At 38.8% G+C, this 25003-nt stretch overlaps 1 protein-coding gene across 1 annotated transcript in view; it reads left to right on the top strand.

The window, feature by feature from the left end:
• The window catches only part of LOC104070425 (transducin-like enhancer protein 1), a gene marked incomplete at its 3' end in the record, with an annotated part of 66130 nt that overhangs the window by 23184 nt on the left and 17943 nt on the right, over positions 1-25003 (top strand). The window contains exons 6-7 of the mRNA XM_009574689.1: positions 17280-17484; positions 18217-18233. Coding sequence (XP_009572984.1) covers positions 17280-17484; positions 18217-18233 — 222 coding nt within the window. The remainder of the gene's footprint in view (positions 1-17279; positions 17485-18216; positions 18234-25003) is intronic.

The following is a 25003-nucleotide window of genomic DNA, read 5'->3' as shown; positions in this document are numbered from 1 at the left end:
AGCCAAACCAAATTTTGTTATCTCAAGCATGTCATGTACCTCTTTTTAAAGTCTACACAATATAGTCTTTTAAAAACAATAGGAGCTGCAAGCATCACATGCAATTAAGAACGTTTTTTTTTGGGGGGGAAGCTCTTTGGAAGCAGGGATAGAAACCTCCCCCTTTTTTGTTTTTAAATTATCTAAGATTCACCAAAAGAGATGCTTTTCTGTGTCTTCTGAAAGACTTCTGAATGATGCCATACAAATCCAAAACTGAATGAGGAAATGAACACGTTGGGCACAAAATTTCTTTGATCGTGTAGATGCATGCATATACATAATGCTAAAATTAGATGTATGTCACAGTAATCTTTTAGTGTCTTACATGATCAATAATTATCTTGTGCTGCACAATAAGTTTCATGCTCTGACATATGCTTGATTTTGTTTGAAAGGGACGGTGTGCATCCTGGAAAATCTGAATAGCATAAAATTGGGTTGACAATTCAGTGGACCTTTGCTTCCCCTCACTGAGCACGCAGCGTGTCAAGCCCTCTCCCCAGAGGGGGAGGACACATCAGAAGCCTGTCTGTTCCTACGAGCGGCAGCTGCACCGAGAGTGAGCAGAGCCCAGTTTGATAGCAGCTGTCAGTATTGTTCAGGGACCCGACTTAGTGTAAAGAACAATGGAAGGGCCATGCTGTTGGAGTGCAGTGTCTTTCAAGATAAGAAAAGAAATAGTAATTTAACGGCTTAGACATCTATTATGAGCATGAAAGATCATGAAACTTCTTTTCAGAATGCAAATAGGCTGGAGCAATCTGTAACAGTAGAAGATGCAATCAAGTAGCCTCTGGCGTCATACTACTGAGGATACTTACGTACAATAAATTTTGAGGATAGGAGGAAAGTTTAATTTTCCTAGCTGATGTTCACTTGTATAGTTTTTCTTGATTAGATAAAGTCTGCATTTTTGTCAGGGTTTGACTTTTTTCCCCTCCTTCCCTTCTCTCTTTACGGGCCGTTGTTTCTGGACACGAGATGATTCAAGAGTTTCCCAACTGAGTTAGAGCAATTCCTGTTGCTGCTGGGCCTTATCTGAATTCTGGAAGGGGAATAAAGCCTTTAATTAGTGGGAATAACTTTTTGAAATAAAGATGATTTTTAACTATCTTTGTTTTATACTTTTTTATTTCCAGTTAAATGGTGGAAGCCTATTAGAGGACAGACTCTGAGGGTAGCGACTTGTAGTCTCATGGGCCTGGGATTTTTCAGAGAATTTACCTACAAAGTCAAATGCCAGGCTTTGGAATAGGAGTATATTAAGCACGTACAAAAGAGAATGAGTGAATTGACACATTAAAAAAAAAAAAAGTAATATGGTTGGACTCAGTGAGCTTGTAAGCAGTGCTAATCCTCATGTTGATTAAAAATCCTTACTTCAGGAAAGAACTGTGGATGATATTTGGTTATTAACAGTCATCCCTCTGACCTTATACTTTACCTGCATGTTCTTGAAGGCTTTAACTTCCAGCCACGGTGCAGCAGTGTGGCTAAACAACCTCCTTGCTAATTTTTTTAAATGGCACCGTTTAATGTTTTATATTAACATTGAATGAAGTAGCACTTTTGCTAGATAAGTAATAAACAAAACAGAAACCTTTGACTTAAAAGGTAAGTGCACCTGTTAACTCCTTGGCACTGCTGCAGCTGCAGGCAGTGTTCATGTTGGGGATTAAGGAGGAATCCAGATCATGATATGAAAGAATTAGGTAGATTATCATGGTTTAACTTGAAGATTTTTTGGTTTGGTTTTGTGGGTGGTTTGTTTTTGGTTTTTTTTTTTTTCAGAGATATGATCTGGCTGGAAAATCAAAGGTACTCAAAGTTCACGCATGGAAGTGTAAGGGACAGTTAAATTGATCTATCTAGATGTAAACAATGCAAAATTTGTTAGATTTACTTTCAAATTAATAAAGTAGGTAGTTTTATGAGTAGAATATGCAAATATCTGAATGGGAAATACAAGCAGCAAACTGGAATCTTTTTTAGCATTTCATTTTAGATGCATGATTTCAGTGTACCACTGAGTAGCCAGGTATGTCTTATTTTGCCTTTTGAGGCTAGTTGCTAATGGTTCTGTGAAATATGTATCTTTTGGATTGACAGTACTCTTGAGACAGATTGTGTTGTAGGCCTCCGAGAGGCCTCTCCACTGTTGCGTGAGGTGATTGGCTAAAGGATTAGCAAGATGTGGGATTATTTTTTCTCTCTTGGCTGTGGTTGCCAGCTATCTCTGGGATTGTAGTGTGTGAAGCTTAAGAGGATGAGGTTAACCTCTTGAGGGTTTATTCTTATGAGTGTGTAGTTAATCCTTAGAAAGCCTATAAATAACTAGGCTGTATGTTTCATTATAAAATAGAAATACAGACTAGAGCAGAAATGAATGCAGAACTTAGTGCAAAGGAAGAGCTTAGCAGCTGTAGCATTACTTTAGATCCTCCTCAGCCAATGATCTGCATTATGTGCTGAGGGAGGGTAAATTGCCTAGTTCTTTTAAATTAAATAAAATGAGATCTAGTGAGCACTAGATGCTATGTCCTCACTTTTAACATAAACTTGCAAACCCCAAGTCTAAATTACTAAACTCTGGCAATAAGAACTCTATTGTGTGGCACCATCCTGGGTTATTCTTCATATTTTGCTTTTTTAAAATACGTAGAAACCTTAATTACATGCTAGGATTCTGTCATGGTAGATGTTTTTAGAATGCAAAGGCTCCAGACTTGTAAACTAAGTTTAAAATAGGTAGCAAAGGAAGAAGGTATTTGTCAGCATGACAAATTGGTATTCTTAAAATACCAGTCCCCAAACAATGGTCAGATTTTTATTGTTAGTGCCTCTAAGTTTTGAGGAAAAAATAAGGAAGCATTATTGATGTGTATTGGTAGTTTGTCCTACTTGAAACAGAAAACCTGGGAGAAGGTGTGTAAAATGTAAATGAATAGATAGTGTTAACCAAACTTGGTTAACAAGTTTGGGAGGGGACACCCCCCCCAACACACCCTCTCCCCCCTGCCACCCACACCCCCCCAGTCCGTGCACTCTGCACTGATGGGGATACAGAGGACCTTGGAGCAGCAATATAGAAGAGGGTAGTGTCTAAATGAGACAATTTCCTGGAGGAGGAGATGCTGTCAGTCATTCTGAAGAGGGGAAAATTGCATCCAAAAGTGATATGTAATGGAGTTGCAGGCCAGACTTCCCTTATCTTGCAAGGTTTCACATGTGTGTGGTTAGAAAAAGCTGCATCTTGGATCTTGTCCATAAAGGAAAACCAAAAGATCTTTAGGTGACTCTCTGATCTAGACCTAATATCTAAGACACAAGTCAAAGGTGAGACCAAGTATATAGTTGCAAATTTGTGAAGCTTTCAAGAAAGGAGTGAAAGGGAGATGGTTGGGAAAAAAAATGTGGTTAGCTAGAGCTCAAACCTGAAGATACGCAGCTGCAACTGCGAATGCAGGGAGAAGGCAGATTCTGAGATGAGCACGTGAGGTGTGAACAGTGAGTTGGTACCACTTGCTAGATTCCTCTCTACTGGTGGATGCTGGGGATATGGGATGTGTATGTTGCATCATGTAGAGCTGTAAGTTGGTCTGTTTTGCAGCAGGAGAGATGTGCAGGGGGGGCTGGTAAGGTAAGAAAAACCTGTGTATGTGGCAATAGTAAACAGAAGACCAGAAAAGTCAATGGAGAATGACCAGGAGGGGTTAGGTAGATAGAAGCAGAGGAGATTGACATGCTAGAAGAGGTGGTTCCTCCTTTTTGTGAGGAATCCACTTTGGCTCCAAATGGTTCTGTTAAACAGACTGGTTTGGAAGGAATGGTTTCGGTGGAATAGAAAGGACTAAAGTTGGGTCAAAATGCTGGAATAATATAGTTCAAGGCAAGGATTTACAGAAAGTGTGTTCAGTGAGCTTTAATAAAGAGACAATGGAAGGGCTGCCAGAAAGACAAAATGGGGGTTAGGGATGGGTTTGCTTTTGAAAGTGTTTGAGGCAAAGGAGCATATATAGGGAGATAGACATGAGTCATTGGCACAGAAGGGTAGGTTATTTAATCCCAAAGGAAAGAATTACTTCCTCTAGAGAGTGATTCAAAGCACCTCTCTTGATTAAAGCATATGCAGGCAGAATAGCTTTCCATGTTTGAAGATAGTTTTTGTGAATATTATCCACTTTTTCCCTAAGTTATCAAGGAAGTAAAAGGAGACAAACTGAAGAGATGAGCATACCTTCTTCTGTCTTATAAATATCTGCTTTGCATTCATACTTGAATGAGACAAGTGGGGGAATAGGCGTAGGTGAAGAGTCATAGGCTGAGATAAAAATGTGATGTGACCTTCAGTACTTCTCTTGAAAAAAGTCTGAGGTATGGTAGGTTTGGAGGAGGAAGGATTTGAATGGGAAGAATGAAGGGGTTAGCAAAGAAGTTAGTTGAGTGAGGATGAAGCAAAGCATGGTAATGGAGTTGTCCTGCAACATGGGTAGGAATAGAGAAAGGTGTTGGTGAATGGTGTAGGGCTGTAAGTAGGACTGATCTACAGTAGGAGAGAGAGGTGCAAAGTATGAAACATACAGATCCGAAAGGAACTAAGGTCTAGTATTGAGAAGCAAACACTGATACACTGAGGTGAACTGTCTGTGCTCATGGGAGTGGTGTGGACAGCACAGGCAAAATATACCTGTAACTGGGTGACTGTGACAGAAGTGGAGTCAGTGGGAGTAGGAAAGTGCAGAGAGATAGGTGCAGAGGGGCTGGAGGAAGGTACAGGGGGACACAAGCACTGTAGATATTAAACATTGGAAATGTGCAAGAAAACAGCAACCCCCTATGTTTTTCATGGGGAAGAGCAAGGCAAACTGTAGAGATAGGGGACTGTGTGGGAGGACTGGAAGAGAAGGGAGAGAAGCTTGCTTTGCTTGTTCTTGCACAGAACGAGACTAGCAGAGGCATTTAGGATAACTTTAGAAAATATTAAAGGCAGGACAAAGGCACAGTTTGTACAGCAGTTTGCTGTAACTCTTCAATACGCTGAAGAATTTGTATCAACTGCTGGATTCCTTGTATCTGTAACTGCATTATTTTTTCTTTTCTCAGAGTACTTGCTGAACTACCAAGGTTTCTGTCTTGTATAACAATTTCCTGCGAATGTCCAGTACTGTGTTTTAAGGTGCTGGCTAACTGTAGCTCTTTAAATTGAATACTTCCAAGTGCTAGTATTGAGGTAGTAAAAACAAGGATTAGCAAAAGTGGATTGCTCAAATGCATGTTCAGAAGTGATCGTCATTTGATAGATGGAAGTTGTTTTAGGAACGTATAGGAAATTTCCAGGAATCTAGTCTGTGGCTTGGAACAGTCAATAAAAATCAATGTAATGCTTTTCTCATGACTATCATATTTTTCATTCCTTATCTCTGAAATGTTTTTGTAGTTAGTAACTGGGAGAAAAGGGTGATGAGCATAATTCAAAACACTATAACTTACGGATTTTGACTTACCAAAAAACCTTTCTACTCCATCATTACTATCTTCATGTTCAGCAAGATTTAAGTTTCTGGAGACTAAAAGATCCTGGAAGGAAAATAAATACTTTTAAAGATAATCATATGTCAGTAATAAAACCCCCTAGAGTAGTGTCTTAAAGTCATTTCCAAATTGGTACATGCTTTTGGCTGCTGTGGCAGCAGGAACATGCTTTTGAAGTGTCATTGGATGGTAGCGGCATGCTAACAGTAGCTAAGAAGGCAAATAGGTAGATTTGAGGTTAGAAGGTTAGAAAGAATTTATGGTTGCCCCAGAAAAAAATGTGCTGGCAGTTTCTGCAAACCAGAAGCAATGTATGCTGACAGCTTCATTCTAGAGACTTAAGGCTTGCATCTGAGTCTTCAGAGAAAGCAATATGTAGTTGTCTAAAATTAAAGAAAAGCTTTGTTCTGGAACTGACTTACACTGAGAGCAATCAGAAGAATGTAACTGGTTTCAGAAAACCAGCCTTTGTCTTGTCTGCATGAAGAGAGTTTAAGGCCGTCTTCTGTGGGTTTTAGAATGTGGTTTTGAATTTGTTACTTTCCTTTATAGTCTGGGAAGTCCTTTTGTGAAGACATGTTTTCCTGTGCAAGGATAATTTTTTCCGTTTTTACTCTGACTCTACTCCTCCACTCCCTCCTGCCCTGTGGCATCTGTCCTTTATAAAGGCTTCTCTGGTTCCTCCATTGTTGCAGAGTCTTTTGCCTCCAGTGTGACTTCAGCTTTGCTGTTTGTCCCTTATTTTGTCACAATTTAGCCTAAGGGAAAAAAACAACATTATTTAACCTAAGGAAAAAAAAAAAACATTATTAATACAAGGACCCTTAGAACTTGCTCTTCTGACTTGTTTGTATTTCCTTTTTTTGCTATAAACTGTTTGAGACAGGAACTGTTCTTAAGCCAGTTCTGTTTTTAGAAGAATAGCTATCAATAAAAAAGCTATATATATACAAACACTCAGAAGAACTTCTGTATTTTTATATAAAAGTATAAACAATAAATATATATGTAATATATATATGGGATAGTATGTATGATACATAAGGTATACTATATGTAGTATATAACAATATATTAATCATATAACATATAATATATAAAATATATCATTGTGTATATATGATATATAAACTGTTGTATGTGTGTGTGTATACATACAAGGTTATGTGAGCAAAAGGGCTTCTTTAGTTCGTGGGCTGCTTGTTGTGTTGCCGGCATAGCTGCTGGTACAAGCACTATTCATGCTTCAATGGGTCCACACTTGGTACAAGCTTCTAAGTTTTAGGTTGACTTACAGTGCCTAAAAGCATGGAGGAGGGAAGAAAACCCTTCTTTTCTGTTGGCAAAAGCCCTTATGTGCATGCAGATACACCAGTGGAGTGCTAATGCACCTTGGGGAGAAGATGTCGCTGAACTGGAAGAATTCCATCTGCTGGCAATGTCCTGTGTCCTCACTGCAGGGCTCTGCCGGTGTGGGATAATCCGCAGAGGCTCCACAGCGTAGCTAGGCTGCTAGTGCAGATCTACTCTTGTGAAAGCACCAGTCATGCAGGCAGTACTATATAATTATTCCCTCTATGTCAATGGGATGTTAAAAATCTTGCCATTTAACCATTATCACTAAACTTTTGTTAAATAGTTAATTGCTGATCACTTTAGCGGAAAAACAGCTGATGTGCTTATTCACTGGGTGTGGTGACAAATCATTTGGGTGGGGTCACCCGCATCTGTCATTACTGTTTATAAGAGTGATCTTTTTGAAGAGCCCTGAAGTGAAATAGCTCTTTATCTTTCTAATTCTGGTGCCTGGGCTTGCCCTCCAAAATGCCAGAAGGAAGAGCAGAGAAACCTCGCTGTTTAAAGTGAGACAGAAATGCACAGCAGAGATTAGAGCTGCTGCTCAGCATAGTCCTAAGAAAAAGATAGGGTGCTGCTTTCTCCCTTGCAGTCTATATGTCTGCGATCTATAATGGTGATATGGGAACTAACCAGTGGCTAATAAGCTAAATTATTTTTATATTTGCTATTTGCATTATATTGGGGAGCACTGAAGACCCGTTTCTCAGTTCTATAGGTGTAAAGCTAACCACAGTATTAAAATTTAAAAATGGGATATTGTGATTCAACAAAAGTACTGTGTGTGTACTTGTAGGTAGGCTGGTACTGGCTATGTAATTCAAATTGATAGCAACCCAAGCCTTTCTCGTGTTGAGAGACTTCATTTTCCTCGTTTAAAAAAATTCCTCATGAAGTATAGAACATCTTCTAAAAGACAAGCTAAAGAATATATTTAGTATTTATGTCTTATATAAGGATTTTAAGGAGCTCTCAAAAAAATTTCCTGTTGTAGTAATGAAAAATCGCATTTAGAGTTTTGCTGGGTAGATGCAGGCTTCGGTGTAACTGCTTTGACCCTTGTTGGCTGTCTCAGTTGTCTTCTGTGGGCTCTTTGGAGGTGACCCCCACACACCAGTAGTTTGCTGGCCCCGCATTAGAATCTGTGTTCTCTTCCTGTGTTGTAATTTTTCTGTGGAATCATTTTTCTCTTGAACTACACCACCAATCAATAAATATGTATTTTTGTTTCAGGGAAGTTAGTGTGGCAGCTTCATGACTGCAACTAGTTTTTATTTTCTTTCTTTACATAGAGGAGAATTTTTGGCCTTATAGAGCAAATAAATGGGGAATTATGCTTGTAAGTGTTTATGCTAACTTTCCTTATTTTAGCAAGTTTAAAGAATGTCATTTAATCTCTAATGCAAGGAGAAAAAGAAAAAAAGACTCTAGAGCTGGCCAGTTTAGTATTCTGTGGCACAATTGTGCGGCATAAATGTGTAGAAGAAATACATTTTACAGTGAAACAGGTATGCATCCGTGTAAAAGTGTAATGAGAGCACCAGAACATGAGCTAGTCTTTTTAATCTTCACGAGCCAGTTGAAATCAGCATTGCTTTTCCTAGAGTTTTCTGAAGAACAAAGAGGAGACAAGACTTGATTCCTAAAGGAGGATCCCATATCAGAGGACTGAAAGTGAATTCTGAAAAGGAGGGAAGTAACACAGGGAGGAAGGAATCAAGTGACCAAGTAGAAAAGGAGTTAAGAAAGGAAAACAGATAAGAGGCTCTGATTGAGAACCATAAACTTCATGTTGTTTTGCAGTAGCTTCATGGAGTACTTTGGACATGCTGAGGGTCTTGTATCTGATTTTTTTTTAATAGTTAAGGTGGCAGAAGAGCTTAGTTCGTTAGTGTTTTTATAATTGCTGCATCAGCGGAGGAGTGAAATACAACTTCTCAGCCTCATTTCAGTTACCTTAGAGATGAAGTTAATTTGTGAGAAAAGGACTGCTTGGGGAGTATGTGCGTGGGGGAAGCTGCCTTTATCCCCGTATAGCATCAGTTTTCTAGTTTATGTGAGGCAATTTATGCAACCCCTTACTGCTTCAAAAAGTTGATATGCAATTGAGAATTATTAGTGTGGTTTGTGTTGTTTGAACAAGTGGAAACGGGCACTGTTAAAAACTTCGAAGAGCCTTCTGTTCAGAAATTTTACATTAATTTAAAGCAGATTTCCATATAGAAAATAATAACAAAGAACACATTTAAGAGGACTTTTTCATCTTCTTTCTGACTTTGCTTTCTGACATCAATTCTGTACACAGTAAAATGTTTGACTTTTCTTTTTTTCTTTTTTTTTGTGGGCATGGAAAATAAATGGTAAGACCCAAAGACGTTATCCTATGCATCTTCTGTAATAAAGCATGAAAAAGGAACAGGATTTTTCCCCTGAGACAGTTGGGTCTTTAAATAATCATGCCACTGCCACACAAATCTTATATGTATGAAATATATGGCTTTGGGTAGCTTTTGCCAATACTGTCCTTCTGTGGACTTAAATCTCTGTAGTACAATGACATTTCACGTGGTTTATGGATGGAAGACGCTTGCTGAAGACACTGTTTCTTTGTTCTGATGGGACATTTTCTTCACAGCATCCAAGGCACTGTGACTTGTTCATATAATGGATAGTTTCAAGTAACTTCTACAAAACTACAAAGGCTCCATTCTCTGCTCACTAGCTAGAGATGCAGTGGTGGACACTTTCAAGCTTATTTACTGTGGTATAGTGTAGCTTCCTATTTGTCAGAATAAAATCTGAGCATTTAGAAGAAGGGGAAGTAAGGAAACTAAAGGAATTAGGTAGAAAATTAAGCAATGAAAGTAGTAGCTGACTCTCATTTTTCTGAAACATGTTTAAACAGGGAGAAAACAGTAAGCAATAAGAATTGCAGAATCACAGAATGCCTGAGGTTAGAAGGGACCCCTGGAGGTCATCTGGTCCACCCCCCCTGCTCAGACAGGACCACCTAGAGCCAGTTGTGCAGGACCATGTCCGTACAGCTTTTGAGTATCTCCAAGGATGGAGACTCTACAACCTCCCTGGGAAACCTGTGCCAGTGCTCAGTCACCATCATAGTAAAAAAAGTGTTTTCTCATGTTCAGGAGGAACCTCCCTGTTTCAGTTTGTGCCCTTTGCCTCTTGCCCTGACATTGGGCCATCCAACGATGGGCCACAAAGAGGATTAAGGGACTGGAGCATCTTGCATATGAGGACAGGCTGAGAGAGCTGGGACTGTTTAGCCTTCTCTAGGGCCATTGTTGGAGGCTGTCCAGTAAGTCCATGTCTCTCTTGTACTGGGAAGCTCAGAACTGGACATAGTATTCCAGGTGTGGCCTCAACAGTGATGAGTAGAGGGGAGGGATTGCCTCCCTCAACCTGCTGGCAATAATTTGTTTAATGCAGCCCAGGATGCCATTCACCTGCTTTGCCACAAGGGCACGTTGCTGACTTAAGTTCAACTTGGTGTCTGCCAGGACTCCCAGGTCCTTTTCTGCAAAGCGGCTTTCCAGCTGGATGGTCCCCAGCATATATTGATGCATGGGATTGTTCCTCCCAGTGCAGGACTTTGCACTTCCCCTTGTTGAACTTCACGAGATTCCTGTCAGCCCATTTTTCCAGCCTGTTGAGGTCTCTGTAAATGGTGACACAGCCATCTGGTGTATCAGCCACTCCTCCCAGTTTTATGTCATCAGCAAAAGAAAGCAAACTCATAACTTAGTTTTGCAGATTGCTGCTGTGGTACTGAAAGTGAGGGTTCAAATAGGTCAGAAGGAAGTGTCTTGCGGGGACTGCTAACACACTTTGTGCTTAGTCTGATGGTGATATTGTCAAGGAAGAAGAAACATCCAAAAGCAGTGAAGAGGAAACACAGCTTCTGCTGCTGAAGCAAAGTTAGAAAATGGAATAGTAAGCAATCTATATTGGGTAGCTCATATATCAGTCTGCCTACCTATTACAGAATCATAGAATGGTTTGGACTGGAAGAGACCTTCAAAGATCAAGTCCAAGCCTCCTGCCATGGGCAGGGACATCTTTTACTGGATCAGGTTGTGCAAAGCCCTATCCAACCTGACCTTGAACACTTCCAGGGATGGGGCATCCACAACTTCTGTGGGCAACCTATTCCAGTGTCTCACTACCCACATTGTAAAAGATTTCTTCCTTATGTCCAATCTAAACCTACCCTCTTTCAGTTTACAGCCATTGCCCCATGACCTGTCACTACACAGGCCCTGGTAAAAAGTCTCAGTCCATCTTTCTTATAGGCCTACTTTATATTGAAAGGCTGCAATAAGGTGTCCTGGAGCCTTCTCTTTTCCAGGCTGAACAACCCCAACTCTCTCAGCCTTTATTCATAGGAGAGATGTTCCAGCCCTCTAATCATTTTTTTTGGCCCTCCTCTGGACCTGCTCCAACAGGTCCATGTCTTTCTTGCAGTGTACACCCCAGAACTGGATGCAGCATTCCAGGTGGGGTCTCATGAGAGTGGAGTAGAGGGGCAGAATCACCTCCCTCAACCTGCTGGCCACGCTTCTTTTGATGCAGCCCAGGATACAGTTGGCCTTCTGGGTTGCAAGTGTACATTGCTGGTGCATGTCCAATTTTTTTATCCACCAGTATCCCCAAGTCCTTGTTGGCAGGGCTGCTCTCAATCCATTTATCCTCCAGTCTGTACTGATAGTGGGGATTGCTCCGACCCAGGTGCAAGACCTTGCACTTGGCCTTGTTAAACCTCATGAGGTTTGCATGGGCCCACTTCTCAGGCCTGTCCAAGTCCATCTGGATGGCATCCCTTCCCTCAAATGAATCAACTGCATCACTCAGCTTTCCGTCAAAAACTCTGCAAACTTGCTGAGGGTGCGCTGAGTCCCATTAGCTATGTCATTGATGAAGATATTGAATAGTGTTGGTCCCATTATGGACCTTTGAGGGACGCCACTAGTTACTGGTTTCCACAGGGACGTTGAGCTGTTGACTCTTTGGATTGAGTCTCATTGACTTTTTGGATGTGGTCATCCAGCCAGTTCCTCATCCATCTAGCAATGCATCCATCAACCCCCTATCTCTCCAATTGAGTGGCAAGAATGTTGTGAGGGACTATATCAAAGGCCTTCCAGAAGATGATATCTAGGTAGATGATATCTGTAGCTCTTCCCTTGTCTACTGATGCAGTCACTCCATTGTAGAAGAATGTGGATATATTCTTAAGAGAGGTTGTGTCCTACAATATGTTCTTCCCAGTAGCTGAAATACTCTTTGGAAAGTACCTAGAGAAACTTAAACGCAAGTATTAATTAATGGCTTAGACTGTCTAATGAGTTTAGATTTGACTGTTGGTAGCGTGGGTGGTGTGTGCAGGGTTTTGGTTTTTTTTAGAATGAGGGAGAAGACTCTATCTGACAGGAGCGTAATCTTGAGTTGTTTCCTTTTTTGGAAGGTTACATTTGCAGTCTTGGTTTTAAGGATATTTCTAAATAGTGAGGGACAAGTTTATCGCTTGGTCAGCTAGCTGTATGCGCTCAGACAGTGACCCTCATATGTTCATTGGCCATAGACTTTTGATACAGGCTCTCATTTCCTTCTGCTACTTAAGCAAGCAAATAAAAAACCTGAAGATATCCCTTTGGGAAGGGAGAGAATATGGCAGTGAAATTGAACACAGTAATACGTGTTTTTCTCTCATGTCTTTCTGCCTGCTTGAGTTCAACAAAATCACATTTCTTCAGTTTTACAGAAGTTGACATGAAATAGTGCCCTTTACATTTTAGGTCTCTAAATGACTTTTGTGCTTGCCAGATATTTTCTCAGAACACCTCTGTGGAGCTTGGGAGAATCTGTTGATAGTATTACTGGTGCTAGTGCTGATAAGGTTTTTGAAAACTTTTTCTGCTCTCAGGTGTTTATTTAGAAGGGCACAAGAGAAGACAGCTATTGTAGTTTTGGACCAGGTATAATCCTTTTTCCACTGTTTATGTATAATCACATCTGAATTTTTAATTCAGTGCTTTTCCACAGATACTGAATAGTATATCACACATCTGTTCAAGAACAGAAGAATGCTCTTAACTGTTTAACACTAGGAATTCAAAACAAGATTTTTAAGTAAGCCATAGGTGTTTGTGACCTCAACAGAACTACTTTAAGGTGGGAAGTGGGATTGTAGGAGCTTATGCTCTGTCTTGGTAAGCAAGGAGCCTAAAGGAGATGTGTCGTTGTTTATGTACAGGAAATCTGTTTCACAAAGACTTACTAACTCTGTCTCTGGAAGTCTCTGGCAGAGACTGAAAATTAATTCCAAAATTTAAGTCCTAGTTAAAGAGCTCTTTACAGCTGGAACTTGCCTAGGATGTTGGGGGTGAAAAACTGTACTGCTGTTAAAATTGTTAGGAGGTGCTTGCTCAGAGAAGCAAGTGCGGTGTTTTTCATATGTTGATTTTTGCACCTTTGAGGTCTGGTAGAGGGATACTGGGAAAAAAATTAGAGGCAATAAAACCTACATCTAGACAGTACAGTAAGCTGAATTTGCCATTCCTTTTCTCCTTTCGCAAATATGAAGAACTTCTAGTTCTGCAATAAAATGGTGGGTGAACTACTGATGCTTTAAAAATCACTGCTATGGCTAATTACCTCAGTGCAGTCACTTACGTATGCATCATTGCTCTCTTCTCTACCTTCCCACTTCCCTCTGAAAGTGGACACAGCCCTCGCTCTGCAAGTAATGATAATAATTGGTAGTAAGACAGACCTGTTACTCATCCTTTTTAGAGCACATTTCTTATGGCAGGTGTCTAGTTTTTAATTAACTGCTAATGAACATGCCTAGTAGACCATGATACTGCTGCCAACTTACTCCAGTTTATATCTCACTGCTTCTAAGCTCTTAAAAGGTGACAGAGCAGGCATTAGTGTTTTTGAAGTGATGGGAAAGTGATTATATGCATAACATAATTGTTTCTAGGATCTACTATGGCAAATGTCTAGTTACTAAATACATCTGGTGAGTGCTGCTGTTATCCATCTTCCTGGTCTTTAGTTTCTTCCTTTGCGTGTAGCATATATTCCCTTTTCCCTTTCAAGAAAGAGAATACAATATACTTTTAACAATTCAAGTTTTTTAAATAAAAAGAGCATGAACTTCTGGAAAGAATCATCTTTATCTATGTGTTAGGGAGAACTTTAAACCTGTTACTACTAGGTAATATAAAAACAATAAATCAATATACTTCAGTCTTAAACAGCAGTGAGCCTCAGATAAACATTAAATCACAATATACCTTTGTTGGTTAAAAGACCATGATCAGGTTTTTAGTCTTAAGCCTGTTTAACGTAGTTGGATATTTAAGCATGTCTGGGTACCTTTGCTACCCTCAGTAACCATTTTGCAAAGCTGCTAAGATGTTAAGCGGAGTGATGCGTTTCCACTTACAGCTCTCATATTCCATTCTACGCCTTACATTGAGTGTTGCTCCCCACCGTTCGTATGCAGTCCCATCAGGGAAACAGGACATAGCCCTTCTCGTCACATGCTTTCAGCTTCAGAACCTGTTAGAGGGGATTAATCTGTTCCTCATTTCTGGGACCTTTGAAATACCCTGTGTGTAGGCTACAAAGCAGAGCCAGGGAAATTGTAGGTAACATGTCCCTAACAGTTTGATTTGTAAAGACGTTAAGCTATGCTTCCTGAAATCATGCAGGTTAACTTGTCTGCTAATTAAACCAAGCAAGAGAGGCATGAATAAAGGGAATCTTCACAGGCTTCCTGAAGGGATAGGGACAAGAATGGAAACAATTTAACTTCATTTCCCTGTTTTGACCTTCCCATGCCCACACTGCAAAAGAAGCTAATTTGAGCTCACTGTTGGAGAAGGGAGGAGGTTTTTCTCCCTGAAACCAATTTGAAAGGGATAAATCACTTTTTGTTCTTAGCCAATTGCATACCACAACTAGGTAATCCAGTGTGATAGTGCAGCTGGGGACAAGTAAGACCAGTGCCATGAATGCAGTACAGTACTGCTGATGCATGTTGTCTCATGGCTAGAGTTCAGGTGACTGACCTGGCTTAAATGGTCAACGAGAAGGGGAACAACTAAGATACCATCTCTCTGAGAGAGCCTGCCAAAACATCAGGTTATCTCCTGGTTTGAGGAAACATGCTGGAAACTACTAAAGTCTTAATAAAGTCTGTGAGAAGAGAAATGTTCTCTTGTTCTTTGGAGGCTGGATCAAAAAACAAAACAAAACAAACAAAAACCCCCAAAAAACCCTGCAGTTCTGTCAGACTTTACAGTGCTCTTTACTGATACTTCTTCAGTTAAATAAAGTTTCACTAGCAATAGCTGCTTGATTTTGTAAAAGATGGTCTACTGCTTTAACTACTTCAAATAAAAATAATTCTTAATACTTCCTTCAAAATGTTACTTCTTGGGTTGTTGTAAACACATTAAAATAGAAGAATAAGAGCTACCTCTCTCTTACCTTGCTTTTTAAACATACTGAAGAGTTGGCAAGGATAGTGATCAGATGTACGTATTAAAGTGAAGAATAGCAAGGCTTTTTATGCAGCACGCGAAAAGAAATTCCTGATACATGGTGTGAGAAAGATTTGGCAAACTTGCAGCTTTATAGAATTGACTAAAGGGATTATGCTAGATTTTAAGATTGTATGTGTCTTGTATATCAAAAATAAATGATAGCTGCATTACAGTTGGGACAGCAGAAAAGTGAAAGATTAGCAGGTCCAGTCCAGAGTTCTTCAGTGTCATTCACTTGTGTCTACATAAATTTATTAACAGCTCAAGGCATGTCTTGGAGTGGGGTTATGAGAAATAAAAGTGTAGGGGTGCAGTAGTTATCTAAATAGTAATAAATCAAGTCATTCATATGCCAGTAGATGTTACGACAATTTGTCTTGAAGAGTCTTGGGACCTATGAAAGCAGATAAAATATTTTTGGATTATTTTGAGTTTAGTTATTTTGGAGTAACTTGTGAAATGTTGTGAGCTTTAGTCTAGGTATGATATCAGTAGCTGTCAGCAGTACTGTAACAATTTTGCCTGCTCTTACAGGACCACTAGCATTCACCAGGTCAAACTCTCATGTCTAGCTGAGCTCATCCTGTTCAGACATTTGCTTATCTGTCTTCTCTTTGCTCCCATGAATTGGGTGGTACTCTAGCTTTTTTCATGGTATGGAAAACATTCATGCTTCATGTTTCAGCAGAGGGATGGTGGAACGTGGCCAAGGTGGAGAGGTTTGTTCTGTCTTCTGTTCATATGCTCAGACACAAGGAAGCAGAAAAGAGGCAGAAAATCTGTTTACCTGTAGCAGACTAAAGGGGAGCTATGACTAAGCTAAAGATGGTTTTGAAGCTTATTTTTCTAAATAAATCTGTACTGAGCATTTCAGACAACTTAAATGGTTAGCTGAACTTGGAAAATATTAATAAAACTGTAAGAGCTTTAACTAGAAAATATCTTAATATTTAGGGAAATCATTCCATTGTAAGGACTCTATTTCTAAAATTGCTTACAGGTTATTTTGCCAGATTGGTTACAGGGTTGTATGTCCACTCATTATGATACTGATCTGGCAAGCTGCTTTTGAAACAGCTGGAGGTATTTTAATTCATTAATACCATATTTGTTGTTGGGAATTCCATGACCTTATTGATGCTATCTGGACTACCTGGATCTTAAGCTCAAAGTTGGTTCCTAAACACAGTGTTGTTCATTAATAATTTTTTTTTCCCCCAAAGTTTGCCTAGAATAAAATGTAAATTTAACTACACTAAATATGAAATTAGGCAGTGTCTTTTAGGTTTTTTAATATTCAAAATAGAAACCTACTTACTGTTTCCAAACTGGGGGAAGAGACGGGGGTGAGTTTAAATCAGTCTTGCCAGTGAAATTAGTTTTTTTCCCAGAGCAGTGATACTCCTCTCTATAGAAAGGGAAAGGTATTCGGGCCTTCTGCTGCTGCTGTTTGTTTGTCACCGGTAACGCTGTGGCAGGCAGTAGTTGCCGAAAACAACCTACAGGAGTTGAACCTATTCCTTGGGCTGCAGAACAAGTATCCAGCTATCCTTTTTTGGCTTATGAGCATAAGCAGACCTGTCCACAGACAGCATGATATAATACAGTATGTATACTGTGGTGGGACAAAGAGGAGAGGCTAGATTTAAAACAAACAAACAAATGAAAAAATCCACTGTTGATTCTTAGTAATTAACCAAACTTCTCCCTTCTCCTTCCCAAACTATGTGCTATGCGTTGTTCTTCTGGGGATGATGATACTGCTGGGAACAGCAGCAGCAGTTGCAGGCTCAACATCTCTCCCATGGCCATGGACCTCCAGTGCCTCTAACACCGCATCCGTCAGGACTTCAGCCTCCAGGAATCCCTCCACTCGGAAGCAGTGCTGGCCTTCTTGCCCTTTCTAGTGCTTTGGGTGGGCAGTCTCACTTGGCAATAAAAGATGACAAGAAGCATCACGATGCAGAACACCATAGAGGTGAGAGGCATGGCAGGCCTGATTAGGACATTGTCAAATTTGCGCATTGCTGCAAATTATGGGCATCTCTAAAGAATTCAAGTTATATAGAATGAGGAAAAAACTGTTGGCAAACTTAAAAATGTCTGCATATATACCACTGAAGCAAAATTCAGCTTGGAAGTTTTCAGTATTTTAAAAGGGGATCGCTAGGTGTCACCTGCTCTATAGTTTGCAGGGCATTTTGACATCCTGGTAAATGCTTAGTTGTAACGCCAGTGGCCTGTACCATATTGTGGAAAACTGTTAAACTGCATAATGGTAATTTTTTCAAAGAAAATAATGTTGTTAAATGGGTGGGTGGGAAGGTAGGGGGGACGAGAAGTGAATGTGTTCAAACAAAAGATTTAGATAATTGCATCTGTTATTTTAGTTTCATTGGCTTAAATTCTAGTACGCAATTAAATATTGGGCGAAATTGCACTTGACTAATTTTTGAAAAGAAAATAATTTATTCTGTCATGAAATAAAACTAGGCTTTGTGTATGGTTAAACTGTAAATCATGTTTACAAAATACTGTAATTTTCAGGAAATCACTGTATTAGGAATGTGCAATGACTTATATTAATAAAAGCCATTTTAAAACTGTTCGTGGCTTGTGTTCTAATTTTTTTCCCCCCTTTTTTATTTCTGTTCTTGCCTCTGTGTCTGAACGGGCATGTCTGTGCATTTCTTGGTTACTGCGGGAGCAGACAGAGAGCCGGGCACAGTAAGTACCAATTTTTTTTAATGTTTCCACTTCTACATAATGTAATAATCAGACGTTGAACTGTTTGTCTGTTTTGTCTTCCTTTTAGTCAATTTCATGAAACTAGGCATATCTGTTTTGTGTTAAGATATCTCTTGGTTTATGCAGAACACCAAGTCATTTGTTTGGAGGACTGTATGAATCAGGTTTGCTTCTGAGCAGAATGATTTTGGGGAAGCTTGAACTTTAGTTGTTTATTGGGGGGGGTGGGGAGGGAAGCTGCAAATCAAACAGAACGTTGACTGCAACTTAAAGTATAACATTATTAGTCAGAGTGAAGATTTTTCCTGTAGGATTTTCAGGAATTAGAGTTGCAGAACAGGTGAGAAATTTAAAATTCATGTTTCATGACGGTGTTTGTCTCTAGGAGTTTCTTCAACTGAATCTGTTTAAGCCATACTAATGTCTTTACTGCTTAATTTGTGCTTCAGGCATAACTTCCATAGCAATACATTTTTTCCCTGCAGACGTACGCTGTAATAGAATTGGTCTAAGACAATCTTATCCGAAAACCAGCCAAAGAACTGCTTTGTTACAGCTTTTTATACTGTTGTGTTTTGAGTGATATTGCTATATTCATCAGTTGGAGATGGGCATGTGCAACTTTCATGTAATTTCAAGTAACAAAGCTAATTCTGCTTGTTGATGTCATAGGTGAATTTGGGCTCTATTTTGTTTCTTTTTCTCAATTAGAAAAGACAAGAACGAGGAAAAGTTATTGACAGATATCTTTACAATACTAAACTTCTGATTTTTATTGCTGCCTTTTTTTTTATACTAGGGCTTGACAATTATTTACTGGAAACTATCTGCATATCTTTTGCTGCAATCTTTTTTGGTTTTAGATTACTAAGCAAGAAGCATTCATTTCAGGTTGCTTAATGTCAGTGTAACTGTGGAAATAATTTTAAGCTGGGTTTTCCTAAAGCCTCAGAATTATTAAGGACATATTTCTTTGAGTGGGACATATTTGAGTGATGTTAGTCAACTGCAGGGGCAGAGTTCTCAAAAACTTAGGAGCTAAGGAAGGAGGTTTGCAGTGTGTGACTGTGTCTGTGTGCACACACACGTGCACATGTGGGAATGATGGCTTTGTGTTTTGCTTTGGTTGTTATGTTTCCTGTCCTTGCTCTCTACCCATTCTCCCTTGCCCTGTCCATCATGTACTTTGCTAAAGGGTTTTTGAGTTTAAAATCAGATGCTTCTCTGTTGTGGGACATTTGCAATATCACTTGCTTAGTTTACTGTATATGTCAGTTTTATTTAATTAAAGTACATAAAATTGTCGCTGCAGTTACTTCTGTCCATATATGTAACTCATGATTGCTTGATTATTATCTGTAGTAGGCTTTTTTATGCTGGTTTCCCACTAAGTAACCGTTAAACAATCTGAGGCTTTACTTCATAAAGGAGCTTTGCTGTATGGACATACTGAGTTCAGGTTACTACACTATGGTGGCCATAGTTTCTTTTTGGTCCCAGAGGAGAATAATACTTCATAATTAAATTAGTGAACTTAAACTTGAACTTAAAATTGTTTAAATACAGTGTTGGATTAGAATGTTGGCTTAACAGTAAATGGTATCTTCAATGAAAGAATCATAATTCAAGTGATAGTCAAATTCAAATCTGTGGCTAAAATGATCAGCTGGGAATGATTTTCTCTTTGAACTTCTCTAATTCTCTTGTATTTTTTAATGGATTTCTTTTTAATTTAAAATATATTTTTAAGGATAATATAAAATTGGTCACAAGTACACAAGGCATGCCAGCAGGTCTGTTTAATTATTACATGTGGTTCCAACTGAGCAGTAGGCTCTTGTTTTGCAAATTACTTTGTAACATCTAGGTCACCAAGATAAGATCAATTTGATTTTTAAAGTAACATTTTAAATGTAATGGTGCTGCCAGAAATCCTGACAAAGGCTTTCATCATCCAAGACACCAAAACCTATGCTGTCTGTTAGTTACCTAAATTAACCATGATATTTGGTATTACTGTGCAGTTCTACAGTATGATTTCCATCAGGTATGTCTAGTGTGACCTTCCAGTATCATCAGTAGAAGCTGACAGCTTTAAACGTGCAAGGTTGAAAGATTACAATTTAGCGCTTGCCTATTTGGTTTTAAATTGAGTTTTTTTGACATAACTTTGAGTTAAAGCATACTGTGGCATATTATTTGAGCATATTATTTTTAAATGAGGTCTGGTTTTATTTTTTTAAAGTCTTCTTAGGCAAATAAGCAGTCACAAGCTTTTATGTATTGTATGTTTAGAAATACTTCATAATGCAGTGAGATTCATGTATTTATAAAGGAATATAAAGATGTAGTGATTTAATTATTCTTGATTGTGATCGGTGTCCATTTTATCTACTTTTGCTGCATCTAAATGGCAAGGGCTACATTTTTCTTTTGTATATTACTTGAAGTTTCAGGAAGTAAAATGAAAGGAAGTTCTTTGTAAATGCGTGTTTGTGAAATATATAACATTTAAGTTAGTGATAATAGTATACTTCATACATGAGCTGCTAAAATTACTTGGTCAAAATTAAATTATAGGACTACATGGATAACGGCAGGTGGGTTTTGGCTGATGTAGCTCTAACCGTCCAAAACTGGGTCATGTTATTATGGGAATGCAGGCATCAGGTAATGAAGCCAGGCAAAGTAAGCAAGTTTTGCAACTGAAACTTAATAAAGTTTTGGGAGACATCAATGCAAAAGAACTTTGATGTCCACATTTTTTTTCTCTAGGGAACATACTGGCAACATTTTTCAAACTCGTCTTAGGTGTTCATTTATTACTCATCTTCCCACTGTTCTAGTATCCTGTTTGGACAGCATAAAAATGCAAATGTTCTGAAACGCTCTATTGTATCAGTAATAATTTGTAGACAGTGAAACCTGATTTCATTATTTGCTTGGGATTTACACTAAGGTTGGTGTTTATCTTCTGTCCTCATGAAAAACATTGGCTTGTTTTCTAAGACTTAGGAAGAATTCATAAATTTTCCAAGAAATTTTTCTTGCCTTCATTGTTAAGCATAAATGTTGCTATTGTTTTGTAAAGCAAATGCTCTTCTCTTACAGCAGAAAAATATTCTGTGTCCTTAGCTCTCTGTCCTATTCTTCCCCTCCCAGTCTTAGAGGAAGTGGGCATGCACAATTGAATGCTACTTTTTGGTTCATATTATATGCAGACTGTTTTTGTTTTGTGTTTCAATTCTTTTAAATGGGGGGGAATCATAAAAGGAGTTACACGAAAATGTAGGGTACTCTTCAGTGTAGCACATGTATGCTTCTTGGCCTTTGTGAAGAAAGTATTATTTTCCATTATATAGCTTGTAATCAAAAAACTTGAATTTCTTTAATCAGTTTTATCTTTTATTTTTATTGGCTTTTTCAAAAATAAGTCAAATCTTACGGTCTTTATGGATGCAAACCACATTTTTTTTGGAGTTGCTCACACAGAAGAGCTGTGGGATTCTACATTGCAGTTTAGTTTGTAGCTGATATAAAGCAGCATGAGGCTGATGACGAGGGACAAGACGATCGGGGTGGTCTGGTATAAATTTTTGTGGATACCCTGATTCTGACAAACATTAGCTAGAAAATACTGAAATCAACAGAAGCCGCCTTCTCTGTTAATGTCTCCCGATTATTGAATCAATGGGGAGAGTGATTCAAAACCATTTAGGCTTCTACATTTCCTTGTTCCTAATATGAACGTACTAGTCTAAATATAACTTAAAATGGTGGACGAAAAGAGGGCAAAGTCAGTAGCTTTCCATCACCAGTAATTTAAAACAAAACCTACTGACCTTATAAGTCAACTTTTGCATTGTTGATGTGTGTTTGCAAGAAGCATATTCAACAAATGGAAGTTCATAATTCTTAACTTGAATAACTTTGAGTGCAATCTTCTTGTGCCTTGCTGGGGGATGGTTAAGTGCTAGTCCCTCTTCCAATGTCCACAGTATTCCTATCAGAGAGTCCTGACAATGAGCGGTGGGACTGCTGAGCAACTGATGGTTTAGTTGTAGATGCTAGACTCTCTTGCCTACTCAGCAAGGGATTGCATTTGTTCCTGTCTACATATGGATATCTGTAGACAGCACTAGTGTGTGGTGCAGCAGCACAGGTCCAGTGTAGTGGTTAAATAAACACAGTGGCCCTGCTTGGTGATAGGGACAAGCACAAGTTGTCAGCTGTAATAACTGGCTGTAATGGCAGGTGGGTGCAGTTGGTTTGTATGTACAGTGAGTCAGTGAATGGCCAAGCACAGACCAAGTCTGTGTGTGTGTCTTTGGGGGAAAGAAGAGTGGGGAGGGATAAGGAGCCCAGCACTAGAGAAGATCTTAATTGGGACCAGGTGTAGTTGAACCATGAGCACAGATGTGATGTAAATACTGTCATTTAATTGCTGTAAAAATCAGGAGAAAGTTAATGTCAGTTCTGTATGTTCTAGTCAGTTGTCTGTGCTGTATTACAACTGGGGCTAAATGAGATACTGTGGGCTCTCAGCTTGTACCTCTGGCACACATACTTGTGGTTTGGCAGTAGTGCCTATGGGGAACGGCGTGGCAGTCAAAGAAGTGCATTTGAATAATGTGCGTTATATTCCTAATAGGGAACCTCCCTTCTCTCTGTGCATCATTACTAGGTTTTCGTTTCACATTTGCTGCTGGTGATTTCAGTGTTTAACTTTGGCTGGCAGCAAAGTTGCTTTAGGATCCCAGGTTGCCTCTTATACAGCCCTTATGCAGTCTGGTAACTCTGACAGCAAGCGGTGCTACGTTAGGCTTTTTAAATTCTTCTGGGAGTTACTTGAAGAAAAGGGATTCATGTGAATAAATTTTGAATTATCGGAAAAAAAAGAACATTTACATAAACTTTATTTTGACCATTTGTTCTGATCTGAGATTCATGATTTACAGATGTTGCACTGGTAATCCCTAATAAATTCCTAGTATGAAAGCAAGGACTATCCTCAATCATGTGTCTAGTCTGTGGAAATTAAGACAAAACGAAAACTGGTGTCATGCAGTTTCTCTTTAGGAAATCAACTATGCATGTGTATATCTTTTTGCCCTTTTTGTACAAACCGATTATTATTGAAGATCAATCCCAACTGAAAATTTCTGTAGCATTATTAAAAAAATTATATAAATATTATAGCTAAAATAAAAATGCTTGTCCTACTTTTGAAGATAAGACAAGATGTTAGTAGGCCTGATAGAAGAACTAAACAGATTATTTTTTTAAAGAGAAGATAAGGAGAAAACTATCATTGTGAAGCTGTTGCTGCTGTCTCCTAGGCGGCTCTATGCTTGATAGTGAACATATAGCAAATATAAACACTACCAGAGCTGAAATGAGGAAAGGTGGCTTTTAGTAAGCTGTCCTTGCTGTTCCCTGAACCTTAACATTATGTTGGTGAGAAATGTCAATAGCCCAAGGCTTATATGATCATCTCTTTCCCAGTTCTTATTTGTATTTTCATTTATTTTCTTTATTACTTTAGTGTTCTGGATCTACTCCATGCACTACTTAAAATAATGCATATTTTCATATTGTTGAATGAAATATTACACAATTGGTGGTTTGAATTATGGTAATAGGTTACAGTAGCAAGCTGTTTTTTCGTCAGAAGTTATACTTTACCTGATTTTGGTCACAAATGTTAGAACTTCCTTGTACTCCTCAGGGAAACAAAACAGTAACTTTTTAATCATTGAGTTTACTGCTAAATTTTGCCAGAGTAACAGCACGATCTTATTTGCAGCTGCCAGTATAGCTATTACGAAATAAGCTGCTCCACAACAGCTTCTAGTGCGGATGCTCTGATTCCAGAGAACAGTGCTTTAAATGACTGTGGTAAGTTAGAGAAAGGCAGTGGAGACGTTTTGCAGAATAGGCTTGTGAGGACTGTAGATTATTGTTACAGTTATATGTTTATATGATAAGTAAGCCCTCAGTCTTTTGAGGAAAAATCAAATCTAATGATCTTCGGCATTTAGGACACAGTGGGAGCTAGGTATACCTAGGAGTTCCTAGGTATGTTTCACAGTATTGAAATTCTACAAGACAAACTGTACAGAATATTGTCAGCATTGTCTAGGTAGACTTTACATTAAACCAGAAGAAAATATCAGCCGTTGTTGTTACACGTATTTGATGCCAATCCCTACACTTCTGTGTAGGAACTTCAAATAGCAGGGTTGCTAATTTTTCCCACTGCTGCACCTTTACCACCTTTCCTTTATTCATGCTTAATTTTGGCAATTTAAAATGAGAAACTGAATTTATTCACTTTACTACATTTGCCTTCATTGTTTTATTCTAAGCTCTTCAGTAATAAAATAGATTTTTTTAGTGATTTTTTGTTAAGGGAAGTATCTCTTAACTGAAAGACTTTCCTCCTTAAGAAAAGACATTTGCAGTACTCAAATCTGTGATCAAGTTTGAATTGACAGCTTGCTTCTTAAGATTTTTCTACTGCTACAGGCATGATGGATTCAATATTAAAAATTTGAAGATGGGTTTTAATGTTTTTCAAACTAGTGTATTCCTGAGTTTGTGTGCATCTGGGAGGAGATGGGTTAAATTCACACTGTATTTGTCAAGGCAATTAGTTCAGTGATCCAACAAGCCCACCTTTTAGCTGCAAAACATTGTGGTAAAGACATTATTTTGAGCTTCTTTATACTGAATTTCATTAGACCCTC

The sequence above is a fragment of the Fulmarus glacialis genome, unplaced genomic scaffold (genome assembly GCF_000690835.1).
Source record: "Fulmarus glacialis isolate BGI_N327 unplaced genomic scaffold, ASM69083v1 scaffold11253, whole genome shotgun sequence".
NCBI lineage: Eukaryota > Metazoa > Chordata > Aves > Procellariiformes > Procellariidae > Fulmarus > Fulmarus glacialis.
Note: the sequence above shows the minus strand (reverse complement) of the source record. Positions and strands in the feature narration are given on the sequence as shown.